General features: G+C 33.2%; 5 protein-coding genes across 5 annotated transcripts in view; 2 read left to right on the forward strand and 3 right to left on the reverse strand.

The window, feature by feature from the left end:
• CBG17901 overlaps positions 1 to 18,613 on the forward strand; it is a gene marked incomplete at both ends in the record, with an annotated part of 25,419 nt that extends 6,806 nt beyond the window's left edge. Inside the window, 5 exons of the mRNA XM_002647666.1 lie at positions 2,044 to 2,444; positions 2,491 to 2,684; positions 2,856 to 3,022; positions 3,894 to 3,984; positions 18,493 to 18,613. Of these exons, the coding sequence (XP_002647712.1) occupies positions 2,044 to 2,444; positions 2,491 to 2,684; positions 2,856 to 3,022; positions 3,894 to 3,984; positions 18,493 to 18,613 (974 nt within the window). The remainder of the gene's footprint in view (positions 1 to 2,043; positions 2,445 to 2,490; positions 2,685 to 2,855; positions 3,023 to 3,893; positions 3,985 to 18,492) is intronic.
• Positions 5,550 to 6,104, forward strand: CBG17903 (the record flags this gene model as incomplete). The annotated part of the gene is made up of 2 exons (XM_002647667.1): positions 5,550 to 5,635; positions 5,678 to 6,104. The coding sequence occupies 2 exons, from the start codon at positions 5,550 to 5,552 to the stop codon at positions 6,102 to 6,104; spliced, it is 513 nt and encodes a 170-aa protein (XP_002647713.1).
• CBG17904 lies at positions 6,294 to 8,344 on the reverse strand (the record flags this gene model as incomplete). The annotated part of the gene is made up of 4 exons (XM_002647668.1): positions 6,294 to 6,453; positions 6,599 to 6,726; positions 6,772 to 7,363; positions 8,259 to 8,344. 4 exons carry the CDS (start codon positions 8,342 to 8,344, stop codon positions 6,294 to 6,296), a joined length of 966 nt encoding a protein of 321 aa, XP_002647714.1.
• CBG17905 lies at positions 8,667 to 9,016 on the reverse strand (the record flags this gene model as incomplete). Its single annotated transcript, XM_002647669.1, has 2 exons — positions 8,667 to 8,765; positions 8,822 to 9,016. 2 exons carry the CDS (start codon positions 9,014 to 9,016, stop codon positions 8,667 to 8,669), a joined length of 294 nt encoding a protein of 97 aa, XP_002647715.1.
• On the reverse strand, positions 13,936 to 15,781 carry Cbr-nhr-210 (the record flags this gene model as incomplete). Its single annotated transcript, XM_002647670.2, has 5 exons — positions 13,936 to 14,305; positions 14,596 to 14,789; positions 14,835 to 15,244; positions 15,520 to 15,578; positions 15,630 to 15,781. The coding sequence occupies 5 exons, from the start codon at positions 15,779 to 15,781 to the stop codon at positions 13,936 to 13,938; spliced, it is 1,185 nt and encodes a 394-aa protein (XP_002647716.2).
• Positions 18,614 to 18,922: the final 309 nt, after the last annotated feature.

Below are 18,922 nucleotides of genomic sequence, written 5' to 3' on the forward strand. Positions count from 1 at the left end.
TTTCTGAAAATTATCTAAGCCTGAGAGAAAGCTTATTCACGGAGGCATTACTGTTTGCCGACATTTTGCTTATATGTAAATTTGGGTCCATAAGAAAGACAAAAAAGAAATGAAGCCAAAACTATCAGGAGAAGTCACATTTCCGCTCTTATCATCCTAGAGAGCCTCAAATCTCAAAACCCCAAATTCTGGCACATTATTCTAATACCTGCGCGCTTTTCAAATATCGGACCTCTGTTTTCTCTTGGGACCTCTAAATTTTTTTGGGACCTCTAATTTTTTTTCGGACCTCTATTTTATTTTGGGACCTCTATTTTTTCTTGGGACCTCTAAACTTTTTCCGGACCTCTAAACTAGAAAAGAGCCGTACATTTTTTCAATTTGAATTTCAAACTTTCTGAAAATCCCTCTTTCTAATTTTCAAAATTGCTAACAAAAACCATTAATGATTTGAAATTGAAATTCAGAAGGCCAGAATTTTAAAAAGTTGGAATTCCGAATTTCCAGGAATTATCGATTTTTCGCTTTTGTCAGCTATGTTTCAGTATTTTTGTTTAGTTTTTTTTTCTGTGATTTTTTGCTATATTGCACTATTTTAAAGTAGCTTTTTCATGTTTTTCCGCCCTTTTAATTAGTTTTCAGCAATTTTGCATGCGTTATGGCACATTTTCAGCTTTTTTTCAGATTTTTAGAAATTTAATTACTTTTTTAAATTATCATTTTTGAATTTATAGAATACCTCCAATTTTTTGAGAGTTCAAAAATTTTCAATTCTCTCCCAAAATTCACATTTCCCGCCAAGTTTCCCGACCAACAAAACAAATATAATCTCCCAATTTCCGTTTCGTCATCTGCGTCTTTCTTCTCTCTCTCTTTCTTTCTCACTTACTACGTATTGTATTTCTTCCAGTATCACTCGCACCCTCTTTTTCGTTTTTTTCTTTCTTCTTTTTCAACGTCACCTGTCTTGTCTAAAAAATTTTATACAGAACGTATTCTACAGGACGTCTTCTGAAGAATGACAAATTCAGAAGGTCCGCCTTGTGAAATTTGTGGCCAAGATGGTCAAGGAAATCACTTCGGCGTTATCAGTTGTAGAGCATGTGCCGCATTTTTCAGGTACCTTTTTTTGGAAACTCAAAGATTCTGAAATTCTGAAAAATCTGCGAAAGAAAGAAATTTCCAGAAGAGCAGCTGACTCGAAATGGAGCACAATGGAATGTCTGAGCAAACATTGTGATGGCAAAGCGTAAGAATTTTGTTGAAAAATTGATCTCTGTCTCAAGAAATTGTTAATTTCCTGTTGTTTTTCGTTTTTTGTCCAGCGAAATAATTAGAAAAGGAGAAATAATCAAATTGCATCACCAATTTTATTTTTGGAAAGAAAATTGATAGAAAAGCATTACGAAATTCAGTTTTCTAGAAAATCATAATTTCGGGAAAATAAGAAAGAAACCATAAATGTGACATCGAAAAAAAGTTCCGTAAACCAACGAGTTTCAGAAAAGAAAATAATCCTGAAATCCAGAAATTCAGAAATTCAGAAATTCAGAAATTCAGAAATTCAGAAATTCAGAAATTCAGAAATTCAGGAATTCAGAAATTCAGAAATTCAGAAATTCAGAAATTCAGAAATTCAGAAATTCAGAAATTCAGAAATTCAGAAATTCAGAAATTCAGAAATTCAGAAATTCAGAAATTCAGAAATTTTGAAATTCAGAAAATCAGAAATTCAGAAATTCAGAAATTCGGAAATTCAGAAATTCAGAAATTCAGAAATTCAGAGATTGAGGAATCTTGAGAATTATGATATCTGCAAATCGGAAATTCAGAGATTCGGGAAATTCTGAAATTATTAACATTCTAAAATTCTGAAAATCCAGAATAATTTGAACATAGATTTTCAATAAAATTCAAAAATATAATTTTCAGCTACCACTGCAAACCATGTCGTCTGAAAAAGTGTCGAGCAGTTGGAATGAGCACATCAAGTGAGTATTGTTTGTCTGTTTATCTGTTTTTCCAGATTTCCACAATTTTCAGACTTCCAACATGACCGTGACGCTCTTCAACTCGCTACAGTATCCCGCAAAAGAAAACTACCCCAAACTGTTGAAATCTGTCTTGGGACTCCACATTTTGTTCTTTTTTGTCCAATTGACCCATCAACTGTAAAACAAGTGCATACCTATGTGGGTATGAGTCTTCTAATCTCTCAAGCAATAGATATTTTCAAATTCGGAGCCGTAAAACCGCTGGTTGCAAAAAATGGACTTTTAAAGTTGAGCTACGCATACAACTTTCGGAATAGGGCAGATGGCGTCAAGAAATTAACAAAGGTGACACAGAAAGAAGTGACGTCATTTTGGGAGTATCACTTTTTGACAACGGCGAAATGGTTGACACATTTTGACAAGTTTGAACGGTTGGATCCAGATTTGAAGGTATTATTTAATTTTCAGATTCAAAGTTCAAAGTTGAAATTTCTAGATGGAAATCCTCTTTGCGGTCTGGCACATCTGGGGTAGATTGGACAAGTTGGTGGCAACTGCGCTCTACCGAAATAATAACAAGGATGCCAAGTCGTCAGAAAGATTGTTTGGGAATGGGATGATGATGGACACAGAGAACGTTAAGACTGATTCACGATGGATGAGTCGACTTCCGACGGAGCAGTTAAGATAGTGAGTGATTTTGAGATCAGGGATTTTAAATCTCAACTTTTCTAGAGCTACAGATTCTTTAAAAACGCAATGTTTTTGTATTTGCTATTTTTTCTCTAGAAATTAATTTTTCTGAGACTGGCATTCTGAGAGATTCCCAAAAAACCTAATATTCTAAAATTCCTTTTACAGTTTCCTTGATGGAATTCGTGGTTGGGACCTCCATCATCTCATCGATGAAATTCAAAGTTTGGACTTAACAGAAACGGAGCTAACCTTTATGCTTGCTCATCTTTGTTTCCAATATGTGGCATCGAGATACGGTGGAAAAATGTCCGAAATAATGGAACAATTCCTTGGTGAACTATCCAATGATTTACATGAGTATTATACAAAAGATCGAATGATGATTCGATATTCGGGAAGATTGATGAAATTGCTCAGAATAAATAAGGAGATTCTGGAGAACATACGGTTGTACAGAGGACGAGCGAAAGTTGCCAAAGTGTTTGATGTATTCCATTTGGACTTTTCGCATCCCGAAATGTTCAGGGATACTGGATTTGTATAAATTGAACTTTTAAAACTGTAAAACTGTTTGTAATTTTTTTTTGTACATTTGTATTTCCTCTTATAAAACGCCCAAACTACACTCAAAATTTTTAGATCATTTATCTCAGTTTCTATAAAAGTTATCAAAAATCTGTCTACTGATAAAATCTTGGTGATATTATGACAAAGATTTTATCAGTTGATAAATTCTCGGTAGCTTTCTTAGTAACCGAGATAATTGATTTCAAAGTGCTAAAAGTTATAAAATTGTACATTGTATTTATTTTTGTCCAAAATTTCAAAAGTATACCTATACGTTCAGTACGCTAATATACATAAATTTATAAATTTATAATGCTTAAAACTTTTTTTGACAGTTGTTTTAAATTTTTCGTTATTGGCTTTTTTTAAATTTGTGCAAAAATTCCTTTTTTTTTAAAGGTTTTCAGAAATGTCCTCCTGTGAAGTTTGTGGTCAAGCGGGACATGGTATGCATTTTGGAGTAAATACTTGTAGAGCGTGTGCCGCGTTTTTCAGGTATTTTTTAAAAATTTGCTGAAATTTTCGAAAAAATTTCAGAAGAGCCGCAGAATCGAAATGGGACAGAATGAAGTGTTTGAGCAGATTTTGTGACGAGAGAAAGTTAGTTTTTTTTTTTGAAAATTTTAGGAATATCAGGAAATTTTGAACATTCAAAAACCAATTTTCATCTACCACTGCAAACCATGTCGTCTAAAAAAGTGTCGAGCTGTTGGAATGAGCACATCAAGTAAGTTTTCTCTGTGTGTCTGTTTGTCCAGATGTCTACAAATTTCAGATTTTCAACACGGCCGAGATACAGTTCAAATCTATACGAACAGCTTCAGTCGAAAACGAAAACTTCCTCAAACTGTAGAATTATTATCTGGAAAACCACATTTTGTCCTTTTCCATTCTTCAACCCAAAAAACAAAAACTTATGTGGATATGAGTCTTTTAATGTCTCAGGCAATGGATATTTTCAAATTTGGCGCCGAAAAACCATTGATTGCGAAAAATGGACTTCAAAAATTGAAATATGGATTGAACTGTTTGAAAAAGAACGAAGAAAGACACAAAATTGAAGAAGTGACTCGAAAAGAAATTACAAGTTTTTGGGAGCACCATGTTTTGACAACGGCAAAATGGTTGATTTATTTTGACAGTTTTGATGTATTGGAGATGGATTTCAAGGTATTTTTACTAAAACGAATTTTAGCAATCGAAAAATCACAAGCACATTTTTCAGATAGACATTTTAAAAGCAGTCTGGCACGTCTGGGGTAGATTGGACAAGATGGTGGCAACTGCGCTCTATCGAAATAATAACAAAAATGCGAAGTTTTCGGAGAAAATAATCGGAAATGGTGTTTTGACAGATATATCTTTGGTGAGAGTGGATTCGAATTGGATGAGCAGATATTCGACAGAGCAGCTGAGCTAGTGAGTAAAAATATTTTTTCTGAGATTTCTGAATTCCAGAATTCTAAATCCAGATAATTGCAGCTTCCTCGACGGTATGCGTGGTTTGGATCTTCTCCATCTCATCGATGAAATTCAAAGTTTGGACTTAACAGAAACGGAGCTAACCTTTATGCTTGCTCATCTTTGTTTCCAATATGTGGCATCGAGATACGGTGGAAAAATGTCCGAAATAATGGAACAATTCCTTGGTGAACTATCCAATGATTTACATGAGTATTATACAAAAGATCGAATGATGATTCGATATTCGGGAAGATTGATGAAATTGCTCAGAATAAATAAGGAGATTCTGGAGAACATACGGTTGTACAGAGGACGAGCGAAAGTTGCCAAAGTGTTTGATGTATTCCATTTGGACTTTTCGCATCCCGAAATGTTCAGGGATACTGGATTTGTATAAATTGAACTTTTAAAACTGTAAAACTGTTTGTAATTTTTTTTTGTACATTTGTATTTCCTCTTATAAAACGCCCAAACTACACTCAAAATTTTTAGATCATTTATCTCAGTTTCTATAAAAGTTATCAAAAATCTGTCTACTGATAAAATCTTGGTGATATTATGACAAAGATTTTATCAGTTGATAAATTCTCGGTAGCTTTCTTAGAACCGAGATAATTGATTTCAAAGTGCTAAAAGTTATAAAATTGTACATTGTATTTATTTTTGTCCAAAATTTCAAAAGTATACCTATACGTTCAGTACGCTAATATACATAAATTTATAAATTTATAATGCTTAAAACTTTTTTTGACAGTTGTTTTAAATTTTTCGTTATTGGCTTTTTTTAAATTTGTGCAAAAATTCCTTTTTTTTTAAAGGTTTTCAGAAATGTCCTCCTGTGAAGTTTGTGGTCAAGCGGGACATGGTATGCATTTTGGAGTAAATACTTGTAGAGCGTGTGCCGCGTTTTTCAGGTATTTTTTAAAAATTTGCTGAAATTTTCGAAAAAATTTCAGAAGAGCCGCAGAATCGAAATGGGACAGAATGAAGTGTTTGAGCAGATTTTTCCTCGACGGTATGCGTGGTTTGGATCTTCTCCATCTCATCGATGAAATTCAAAGTTTGGACTTAACAGAAACGGAGCTAACCTTTATGCTTGCTCATCTTTGTTTCCAATATGTGGCATCGAGATACGGTGGAAAAATGTCCGAAGTAATGGAACAATTCCTTGGTGAACTATCCAATGATCTACATGAGTATTATACAAAAGATCGAATGATGATTCGATATTCGGGAAGATTGATGAAATTGCTCAGAATAAATAAGGAGATTCTGGAGAACATACGGTTGTACAGAGGACGAGCGGAAGTTGCCAAAGTGTTTGATGTATTCCATTTGGACTTTTCGCATCCCGAAATGTTCAGGGACACCGGGTTGATGTAATTTGTATTATTTTTTTAAATGTTTCGTCATTTCTTTGTTTTTCTCCCCCTTTTCTTTATTCATCATTTCATATAAAAATAGAAACAGTTTCAATGTTGAAAAAAATACAAAAGAAGTCAAGTTGAATAAATTATACAGACATATTATAGTTTTTTTTTCAATTTGAAAAAGTCGATAAAAGAATTAAGATCACCAATCCATTCGACATCTGTAAACGGACCATCTGAAATCGGCTTCCATCCATTGCTCATCACAAACGGCTCCAAGAATAGCGTCACGTTCAAATTTGAGTACCAGTTTCAGTTTTGGATCTTTCATATCGTAAACTCGACTATGAACGTATTGAGGTCTGAAAACTCGTTTCTGGAATTTCTGAATTTTTAGAATACACAAATTTCCAAATTTCTAAATTTCCAAAGCTCAAAATAACAAAATTTCAGAAATTCAAAACTTCAGAATTTCAGAATATCCGGACAAAAATTTGTAAAACTCACAAGTTCATTAAATAAGTTCCACCTTGCCATTCATTTGGAAGTTTAGGAAGAATTTCATCAATCAGAAGCGGAATATCAGTTTCCAAAGTGAACATGGATCCTTTCGATGGATTTTTGTTCAGGAAATTCTGCAAAAAACTGTCCTCTTTTTTCAAATTTCAAATTTCCAAAACCTCAATGAATTTACAGCTTTTCTCAGCGCTCAAACTTCGAATATTCTTGATAATAATCCGATTGAAATGTAAAAAGTGTTCAATTGGAAAATCATAATCAAAATGTCCCATAATTTTCAGTTTCTTGGCATTTTTCCATTGCTCAGATGCACAAACTTTTTCAATAAAATCTGAAGAAATCGCAGATGACAAATTGATTTCAATCAGATGTTTTGAATCGAAAAGTTGCAAAACTTTCAGAAAATGATCCTCCAGAATGCGGTTATGATACTCTTGATAATTGAAAACCCGACATTTGAATTTGATGTTTTTCATGTTCGCTTTCAGACAACACAAAAAGGTTTCCAAGAAGAATTGCACATTTTCCGGCTCATTTCGTCTATCAAAATTGAATTCGATCTGTTTTGCACTCGATTTTGGATGCTCGAAAATATGAATAACCAATGAAATCAATTGATCGATTCCTGAGCATGTATAAATTTTATGATCCAGTTCCAATTTATCCGGTGGACTGATCACCACGGTTTTGAAATTATTCGAGCAGGACTTGACCAGAATTTGGTCGGATCCCGAGCAGATTTTTAAGCAGCATCTGAAAATTTGATATTTCTGAAATTCAGCAATTCAGAAGCTCTAACACAGGTGGATCGCGCCGGACACTATATGGGCGCATTATGGCCCCTTGGTCAGCGCGTGGATCCTATATGCTCGCGCAATGCGCCCCTATATGTTTCGTAATGCAAGCATATACTGCACCGTGCGATCCCATATAACGTTCCACGCGATCCACCTGTGGAGTTTCTGAGTTTCGAAATTTGCCAATAATCTGATTTTTCGGATTTTTTGGTTTTAAGTTTCAAAATAATTCTGGAATAAATAATCTATTAAACTGCCAATGATTTCAGTACTTCTTAACCTTTCGAAAACCTTAAAACTTTCCGGAATATCCCGAAATTGATAGTTTTTTTGGAATTTCTGCATTTTATGAAATTTTGACTCAAAACTTTTTTTTTCCAATTTTCACTTTCTCCAAAAAAAACCAGATTTTCCGATGTTCATGCACTTTCAAAAGTTCTAGATCCTGTTTGGACAGATAAATTGGACAGCCACAATGTGTAAAAGATGTGTAAAAATGTTCCTTATATGTTAAATCAGACATCACAATGTTGAAAATTTCCAAAAAAGTGGAGGTTTTGGTTTGCTGTAAAATCTTAAAAGTGAAAGTAAAATATTCTGGCATGTAAAAATTAATTTTTTTTTGAATTTTAGTTGTGCAATTTGGAAACCGCATATCTCGTTGTCAACCACAAAAAAAGAAGCTCTCTTTTTGTTTAGTGTATTCTAAAATGCTCAGATAACTTGAAAATTGCTGGTCTACTTTTTTGGGACTTCAAATTTCGTGATCGAAAATGTTAAAATAAGATATTTTTGGGGTAGTCATGCTTTTTGAGAATCTTGAAAACCAACAAAAAAAATCCGATACTCACCTCGACTTGAAATCCAATATTTTCACCACATCCGTCTTGAAGTGGTCCGGTAGTTCTTGCCAAATCGGACGAGCTTTTCGGATCATTTTTTAACAAAATTAGTGTTGCAAAAACGAACAATTTTGGATCAAAAGATATCAGATGGCTAGTAGTGTGTACAAAATGAAATTATACGTGACTAGCCGACCCAAAAAAAATAGAATGCTTATCGCGTTCTATAGTCTGCCGGTTCTCTGGCTTGATTTCTTTGTTGCTTTTCTCTGCGTCTTTCTAATTTTTATAATCTCTGGACATTTTTGATGTACATATAATCATGCAACTGATAAGGCTTTACAACACCTGATTGAATTTTTTATTTTTACACACGATCGGTAAAAGACAAAAAATTGGTGAATGAAATTTGAAAATTCAAAAAAAATTAGAAAGATTCCGTACAAATGACTTCATTGGAAACTCTGTGCAAATTTTGAAAAATGATCTAACTGATAAACTTCGATTTCGAAAGTTCTGAAATTGAACATTTTGGCATATTCTGAAATTCTGAAATTACAAAAAAAACCCACCTTAACAACTTCCACTGCTTTTTCCACACTCAGAAAATATATTTTCTGTACGGTAATCTTCTCAAAATGCATAAACCAATCAATTTTTGTATCGAAATTTCCAGTCGCTTCGAGTTGTTTGACAGATTTCCATTGCTCAGTTTCACAGATTTGGTCCAAAAAATCTCGAGAAATTTCTGGTTCTAATTTCAGCATTTCCAGTTTTTTTTCAAATTTTCCATGAAAATTTTCGAATCATTTTTGCCGGTTGTGAAATCAAATATAATTTCCTGAATTTTTGAATTCGGATTCTTGAAAACTTGAGCAAAAATTTGGACTAATTGATTTTCTTAAATTGCAAAAGTGGATCTATTTATGGAGAATTTTTTCTCGGAGTAAATTGTCAAATTTTCCAAATCGACCGGAATTGTTTGAACGAGTTCGTACTCCGATTTAGAGCAAAATTGAAGAAAGCATCTGTAAAATTTGATACATTGATTTGTCTGAAAACATCCGACAATGTCTGAAAAGAACAAAAATTATTCAATAAAGTCTAAAAATAAACTGGAAGTCTGAAAAAGTCGATATCTTGCACAGCTGAAAATGACTGGAAATGAATTGAAACTAAAAAAAACTGACCTGGATTTGAAATCCAAATATCTCACTAGATTAATTTTAAAGAGTTCAGGTAGTTCCTGCCACATTGGTTTGGTCTTTTTCATTTTTTGTAAGATGTGCAAAATGGAAAAAAATGAAAAAAAAAGTGATTTTTTATCACTTTGATTTTCATTTTTCAATGTTTGCCAAAAAATGAAATCACTCAACAAACAAAAATCATTTTTCTGGAGAAAAGGAAGCAAAAAAAATGGAAAGGCGTCATAACAAGCATGAAGCTTCAACATACAAAAGAGTTACATAAGTGATCCCGAAATTAGAATATTAAAAATTGATCTCGAAACTTTTTTATAAAATATTTCTTTTTGATTTCTTTTCGATTTTTCGGAACGTTTAAAACTTTCGGATTTTCGAAATTCAGAATGTTTGTAAAGGACAAGAACAAAAAATTGAACAAAAAAAACACATTTTTACATAGAAAAAGTTATGATTCAAAGAGTTATATTAGAAAAAAACCAGTCGGTTTGAGCCCCCTGTCGGGGGCTAACCTCCTGGCTTCAGTTCACTGTATCTTACACTTGAATTTCTAATGTCTAGATTTTTGACTTTCCGAGTGCCCGAAACTTCCAATTACTTCGATTTTTAAATTTTGGATGTTACTAATATGGGAATTTCTAGATACCGTGATTTCTCCAATAGAAGCCCACATCTATTTGATGCCTACCTCTGATAAAACAGGCGTACTTTTTTCAATGTTCTGATAATTTCTTTTAAAGGTGGGGAGACATGAAAAAAATGGTGTTCTCGAAATCTTTCAAATATGCCCCTCGAGGAGTTGAACTTGTGGGGGGCGAGAATTGAGGGTGCGGCGCCGCTACCGACTGAGCCACGCGGGCAAAGAGGAAGCTGCCGCCCGATCGCATACATAAAGGCGAGGACGACAGCTGTACGCAGAGTGGCATTAAGCGTTGTACACCGTCACGGTAGAATGCATACTCTGGCCCCAAAAATCCCCCGTAAAATCTCCTGTCCCCCCACCTTTAAGTCTTGTCGCTTTTTTGAGAAAAAAGATATCCGATTTTCTGAATTTCCGAGTTTCTACACGATAGAATACATGTTTCTTGAAAAGGGAATACAATTGTTTGATTTTCTAAAGTCTCGAATTCCTAACCTAAAATCCTTAATTGTCGAATTTAATGAAAGTATAGAGAAAATACAATGAAAGTATAGAGAAAATTTTGCAATATTTTATAGAGAAAGCTAAAATTTGACAACGTTCGAGGCACTCTTGGAATTGTTTGGAATATTCTTGAACTTTTTCGAATTTCCAGGACTATTCTACAATTTTCTAGAGCTTTAATGATGTTTTGGGTCTTTTGGAGTTTTTTGGAATGTTCCGGAGCTTTTTAGAATGTTCTCGAAACTTCTGGATTTTTCTAGCTCTTTTTGGAACTTTCCAGAATGTTCTGGAACTTTCCAGAATGTTCTAGAACTTTCCAGAAATTTCTAGAACTTTACAGAATTTTCTAGCCCTTGCTGAAGTTTTCTATAATCTTCTGGAAGTTTCTAAAATGTTTTGGAGCTTTCTGGAATTTCTTCAATTTTCGGAAACTTTCTAGCCCTTTCTGGAATTTTCTAGAATTTTCTGGAATTTTCTAGAACTTTTTGAAATTTTCTAGAAGATTTAGGAACTTTCTGGAATGCTCAAGAATGTTCTGAAATTTTCTAAAATGTTTAAGAACTTTTCAGAATTTTCTAGCCCTTTCTGGAATTTTCTAAAACCTTCTGGAAGTTTCGAGAATGTTTTGGAGTTTTCTGGAATTTCTTGAACTTTCGGGAACTTTCTAGAACTTTTCGGAATTTTTCAGAATGTTCTGGAATTTTCTAGCATGTTCTAGAATTTACTGGAACTTTCTGGAAAGTTTCTGGATTTTTCTAGAATGTTCTAGAATGTTCTAGAACTTTCTGGAATGTTCTGGAACTTTCCAGATTGTGTTGGAATTTTCTAGAATGTTCTGGAATTTTCTGGAGTTCTCTGGAATGTTCTAAAATTTTTTCTAGAATGTTCAGGAACTTTCTAGAATTTTCTGGAATTTTCTAGAATGTTCTGGAATTTTCTAGAATGTTCTGAAGTTTTCTGGAACTTTCTAGAATTTTCCAGAATGTTCAGAAACTTTCTAGAATGTCTTGGAATTTTCTAGAATGTTCTGGAATTTTCTGGAGTTTTCTGGAACTTTCGGGAATTTTCTAGAATTCTCAACAAATTTCCCATCAAACTTGAAAAATTGCAGGCATAATATGCATAAAGTTTCATTCTGATAGATTCACTTTGAGGGAAAAAAATCTGTCAAAAACTATACGTTACCAACAGGCTTGGTCGGAATCGGAAAATCGAGTTCTCGATTTTTCCGATTTTCCGATTTTTTTCGGAAAATTTTTCCGTCGGAAAATTTTCCGAATTTTTTTTCGGAAATTTTTTCCGTCGGAAAATTTTCCGAAAAATATTCGGAAAATTTTTTCTCGAAATAATCATGCTGCGTTCAAAGTGAAGAGGAAATCTCTACTTTGTATAGTTGAAACGGGTGCAACAGTAACCCAAGCGCGGCGAGACCCGCAATCGGTGTCGATTTACGGGGTCGATTTAAGGTGAATTTTTTTAAAATTAATTTTTTTTGAATGAAAACATACTTTAATCAGGGTTTTCATTACTTTTTCAACATTTTTTTCGGTTTATACTGTTCTTAATAGACTTCTTTTATTTTTCAGTGATTTTTTACCTTCTCTCACTGAAAACACTTGGTCTTTTTCAGACTTTAGGTCATCAAAAGTTTTTCTTAAAATTGTTGGTTTTGCAGTGAGTAACTTTGTCTGAATTTAACGGAATTTTCAGACTAAACATGGGAAAATACTCAGCGGTATTGACAAATCTGGCGGATGGAAGGAAAAAGTGTAATATTTGCAACCGATTCTTCAACGAGCAGAAAGACTCCAGAAAGACTCATTTTTGTGCTTTTTGTTGTTTTTGTTGTTTTTGTCAAATAAACTGGTAATTTTTGACTAATTGAAATTCGAGAAAATTCGAGAACTCGATTTTCCGAAAATAAAGTCGAGAAAAAATTCGAGAACTCGATTTTCCGAAAAAAAAAGTCGAGAAAAAATTCGAGAACTCGATTTTCCGAAAAAAAAGTCGAGAAAAAATTCGAGAACTCGATTTTCCGTGATAAGTGATATACGAAAAAAACGAATTTTTCAAAATTTTTGCTCAATTTCATGTAGGCAACACATAGATAGGCCAAAAAACCGTTTTGCAAAATTTTATAAAGTTTTATTGAGTTTGAGCATAATTTTGAAAATTTCGATTCTCAACCCTGTAGGTTCCATGTTAGCTAGAAGGCCCAGTACACCATAGACATGAAGCGCTCGGTAGTCCATGGCTACATACCACACACTATTATAGGAGTCCCATGCCTTTTGGAGGTATTCAAGTAAATGTCCGAGACGGACACACAGACACACACACAGAAAAGTTTCCTTAGTAAGAAGTAGATTTGATCTAAAACTTTTAAAAAAATGGATATCTGAATTCTAGAGATCAGAAAAAAAGTTTGGATATCAATTTTGAAATTTTCGGTTAAAAAATTTTGGAACCTAGAAAATTGAAAAATTTCGGATAGAGATCAAAAAAAGTTTGTAGATCAACTTCAAATTGTATAACTACGAGATCTCTTATCTCTCTTTTGGATGTGTTGTAGCTTCATGCTTCTTACGACGACTCTCAATTTTTCCTCCTATTTTCTAGAAAAATGATTTTTGTTTGTTGAGTGATTTCATTTTTGGCAAACATTGAAGAATAAAAATCAAAGTGGTAAAAATCACTTTTTTTTCTTTTTTTTTCCATTTTGCACATCTATCAAAAAATTAATATAGTGAGATATTTGGATTTCTAATTAAGGTAAGTTATTTTTTCCAAATTTTGTTGGTTTTTTACTCAAAACACTATTTTTTAAGACAGTTCAAAATAATATTTTTCCTTTTCAGACATTAAAAAAAATACTTTGAGACATTTTCATATGTTTTCAGACAAAGTAATGTATCTCATTTTACAGATGCTCTCTTCAATTATGCTCTAAATTCGGGTTAGAATTTGTTTTAAAAAAATCCCGGTCGATTTGGAAAATTTGACTCAGAGAAAAAATTCTCCACAAATGGAATCGCTTTCAAAATTGAAGACGATCAAGTAGACCAAATTTTTTATCAAATTTTCAAAAATCGTGTGCCCTATCTGTCAAGGTGGACATGTGAAGATGTTGAGGGCATGATTTACTTGAAGACGTCCAGGTGATGTTTGACATCCAATTCAAGAGATGAAAAAAAATTCCGAAAGTATGAAACCCTGAAAAGGAATTTCAGAAATTCAGGGAAATAAAAGAATTTACTGGAAAACAGCTCACTAATGTAAATTTCTACAATTTCCAAGAATTTGTGTTCAAAGTTCAAATATTATCATCAAACAAAACACCTCAATTATAACCCGAATCAATAAACATTTCGGGATGCGAAAAATCCAATTTGATCAAATTAAACACTTTCGCCAGCTCCATTCTCGGTCTGGCCTCCCAGATTTTCTTCTGAATCGAATTATTGATTTTCATCAGTTTCGCTAATCGATCAAAATAATTATCGATTCGAAGCTCTTTTGTATAATATTGATGTATGTCATCCGCAAGCAGATTCTGGAAATGTTCCAGCGTTTCCAGAATTTTCCCTTGACATCGTTTTCCAGCATATTCAAATGAAAGCTGAGCAAGCATGAAAGTCAATTCAATATCAGTTGGATCCAGTGATTTCAGTTTTTCAGTAATGTTATCATTTCCAGGAACTCGGAGAAATCTGAAATTTTTCTTTATAAATCGTGTTTTGACATTCAATGGTAAAACGTAAACTTAGAAATCCGAAAAAGGTATTTCACAGTTTTCCAATTTGTCTGAAAATTTCAGAGTGTACTGATCAAAATAAGAGCTTCATTTTTGTAAAGAACTACTTATTTGTACAAAGCACAACTCTCTTTTCAGTTCTAATATTTTTAATTTGTAATAATTTTTAACATATTTTTCAAAAATATGTCCTTTTTGTCTTTTTTGTTACAGTAAGCCAGATGAATCTAGTACAGTAATCCTCACCCGCCAACTTCTCGAGACGGATAATCACTGAGCCACGAGGCATCAAAATGAACATTTGCCTTGTCCAACAACACTCCCGTTCTTGAGATTGTATGATGTTTTGGAAAATTTGGATTATTTTTCTGATGAAAAGCCATCAAAGAACGGTGATCTAGGTTTTGCCAAACATGCCAGACAGTTTGGAGGATGGTTAGCTGGAAATTGTTTTTTTTTCAAAATTCAGAAATTCAGAAATTTACCTTCACTTCCATATCCAACTTCTCAAATTCCGTAAAATGCATCAACCATTTTGCTACAGTAATAAAATAAAACTGCCACATACTGGATATTTCCTTTTGCGATATAGTTGTCACCAACTGATATTTTTGATTTTTTCCTCTAACAGAATTCATTCCAACAGCTAATCTTTTCAATCGATTTTCAGTTAAATGAACCATTTCCATAGGTTGTCTGAAAATTTCCGTTGCTCCTTCGATAAGAAAATTGACGTCTACGTAGGTTTTATTCGTTGTAGATTTCTCGGAATCCCAAAACAAAATCATTTCTGGACGGCCAACGAAGGACTGGAAGGATTTGGGAATTTCTGATTTTCTAGAAATCATAATGGTATTTTTTGTGTTATGAAGACTGTCTCGATGGTATTGGAAATCTGAAAATTAATTTAAACTACAAAAATTCGGAATCTCTTATTTTCAGAAAACCGTGATCTATGGATTTCAGAATCTCAAAATCCTATAACAGTAGATTCTTAAAATATCAGAAACTTAAAATCTTAGAGCCTTGGAATCCCATAATTTAAGAATCTCAGGATTTCAGAATCCTAGAATTTCAGAATCCCAAAATTTAAGAATCTCAGTATCTCAGAATTTCAGAATCTCAGAATTCTTCGAAACTTGTTTGTGCAATAATTTTTTTTAATCTCACTACTAGTTTCCATTCCAACCGCGTAGCACTTTTGTAGACGACATGGTTTGCAATAATTTCTGAAAAAACTCGTAGATATATTTATATTTTTTCAGCTCAAAAAAACTCACAAATTCATATTGCACATTTTACTTTTACACTTCAAACTGTTCCATTTCGAAAATGCGGCTCTTCGAAAAAACGCGGCACAGGCGCGACAGCTGATCACTCCAAAATGAAAACCATGTGGTCCAGGAGACTGACAAACTAGACAAGGTTGCATTTAAAGTTCTAAAAAAATGATTATGTTGACAAATTGTATAAAATATTTCATAAACAGGCACAAAAAAATGAGATAAGATAAAAATTGACCGGTGACATAATTTTCTGACCAATTTGTGGTTTGTAGTTGTCTCAATGGTTTGTAGCATTTAGTGTGAAATTGAAAAACTCAGAATTTTGGAATCTTGAAATCTCCGAATCTCAATATTCAAAAATGACAGATTCCTGGAATAACAGAATCTCAATATTCAATATATTCAATATGAATATATTCAATAATATCAAGTTCAGAGTCGCAGCAGTTAAGCAATTCATAATTTTAAAACTTCCGCATTTCAGAATCTCCACATTTGAGATTTAAACTTTTTTCGAAAGTTTGATTTTCAAATTTTCAGAATTTCAAAACTTCAAAACGTCAAAATTTCCGAATTTCAGAATTTCAGATTTTCCAAAATTTTAGTTTTCCGAAACCTGCCTAGACCTTTTCTAGGCAGTAAATTGCATCACTGGGTCACAAGATTTTTTTGTGTCTATACTTTTCTTTCACCGCCTGGGTCTCTTATCTCTCGCCGGCCAATTTCTGTGTTTGTCTTATCTATCTAGATTGTTTCTTGTTCTATTCGTATACACATTTATTATATTTTTTGGCCAAGTTTTGAATATTTCCATAAAAAATGACTAGGTCCCCAATTCGAAATTGTCTAGTTTGTGGAACCGAAAACAATCATGGGAACCATTTTGATGTGCAATGTTGTAGAGCGTGTGCCGTGTTTTTTAGGTGAGATTTGTTTTTTTCTGAAATTTCAAAAGTCTGGAATTCTGAAATCTGATTATCTTATTTTTTGAAATTAATATAAAAATTGATGACAGATACGGAAAATAGTCCATGATGATCCAGAATATTTTGACTTGCCCGAAAATTTCAGAAAATGCAAAACGAAAATAAAACTCTTGTTTTGTTCTGTATAATCTAAAAATTTTCAGACAAATCGAAAAATTCTGGAATACTTTTACAGAGATCTGAAGTTAGCATTTTACACTGAAATATTGTATCTGTTTCATTTCGAATTTTCAGAAGACGTGCTGGTACAAAATACACCAAACTTCAATGCCAATCTATTCACTGTGATGTAAATTCGAAATTGTGCAAACCCTGTAGACTAAGAAGGTGCTACGCGGTCGGGATGAATATTGATAGTGGGTTTTCTTCTCAAGAGTCTAAAATTCTGAAATATTCCAGAATTCCAACACAACCGAGATCCGCTGAAAACAATTCAAAAGATTCCGGAAACATTCTCAACTTTCATCGGACATCTTGTCATCTTTTGTATTCCAGATGATTTTTGCAAAAAAACTTTTGTGGATCTCAACGAATTAATGAAAAAAGCATCAGAAATTTTCGTTTCTGGTGCTGAAACTCCATATTGTGGAAACTCACAATTGAAAAAGCTCACCATCGCATCGAGTTTCAGCAAGGATTGCAAAATGTTCAAAACGTTGACATGTGGAGAAATGTCATTTTTCTGGGAGTATTATTTTTTAAGAACTGCAAAATGGTTGACTTATTTTGATGAGTTTCAGACCATTCCACAAGCAATGAAGGTGAAGTTTTTTGAATTGAATTCTAAAAGATCTAAGAGAAGTTCTGAAAATTAAAGATTCAGAAAGTTTGAAAAATTCTAAACGACAGAAAAAACCAAAAGTTTTGAAGTGCGAAGAGTCTAAAAATGATCAAAAGAAAAATTTTACACATCTAAAAATCTGATATCTCAAAAAATCTTGAACAATAAAGGCCAGAAATCTACCTACTCACCGAAAATCCTATTTTCAAGAAGCAAAGGTAATGAAAATCCGAAATATCCAAAAGTTCCGAAAATTTCAAAACATCAAACATTTCGAAATTTCAGCTCCAGCTCCTGAGCTCTATTTGGCACGTTTTTGGGAGATTAGACAAAATGTTATCCACTGCAAGTGCTCGAAAAAGGAAAATTTGCCATAACAATAGAATGTGGGCAATGAGCAATGGCATAATTATGGACTTGGATCGCACAAAAGTTGATTTGACTCATCTCACCAAGTATCCACAGGAACAAGTTTTTTAGTGAGTTCCAGTTTTTAATATTTGCACTTTGAGCTCAATTATCTTTGTCGTTATGGAAGAAACTCTAAATTGGTGATCTGATAAATATTGCTGTTTTTTTTGGATAATCGTTTTTTAGTTGTGATAATTGAGCTCAAAAATATTCAATCTAAAAAAACCACAAATTTTCAGCTTCCTGAACAGCATTGCTGTTTTCGACTTGGCTTCAGAAATTGAAAAACTCGGAGAGCTAAATATAACCGATATGGAATTTAATTTCATGCTGGCTCAGTTGGTTTTCTCATACGCTGGAAAGCGATTTCAAGGAGATGTTATGAACATTTGTGATCGATTTTTAGAAGTTCTGTCAGATGATTTACACAATTATTATGTGAATGAGACGAAAATGACAAGGTATTCGGGAAGATTGAGTCAGTTGATGCAGATAAATAATGCGATACAGGTGGGTTGCAATTCATGCTCTATTAACTCTTTATCGAAAGTTTAAAAGCTTCAAAAAGTGTTATTGATAGTATGACCGACATTTTATCAGTTAACAAATTCCTGATATCTTTGATAGGAATCGAGATAGTTGAGCTTGAAGTTCGCTAGAGAACTTATGTTATTTATAGATTCCTTTTTCAGAACGACATCTGGAAAAATCGGCCACGTGGCGAGCTAGCGGCACTTTTTAACGTCTTCACAGTTCAATTCTCACATCCTGACATGTTTATAGATACGGGTCTTGTATGAAAACCGACAATTCAATTTTTTTTGTTCAATGAATATGAATTCTGAAAATTTTTTTGAATATTTATTGTACCACAAGAAAGAAGTTCCTACAAGATTATTTGAATCCTCTCATCCCAATAATTTGAGTTTTATAAGAATAATTGGTTTTCTGGTTTGAAAGTGAAAAATGACCATCAAAAAATAATCAAGAAATCAATGGTATACACTTTTTCCAGAATTACCGTGGTTTTTGAGATATGCGCCTTTAAACTTTGCCCGTCTCTTGCACTTCGACAAGCTAACTTTAAAGGCGCATATCTCCGAAACCAC

The sequence above is a fragment of the Caenorhabditis briggsae genome (genome assembly GCF_000004555.2).
Source record: "Caenorhabditis briggsae complete genome, chrV, whole genome shotgun sequence".
In the NCBI taxonomy this organism is placed as follows: domain Eukaryota; kingdom Metazoa; phylum Nematoda; class Chromadorea; order Rhabditida; family Rhabditidae; genus Caenorhabditis; species Caenorhabditis briggsae.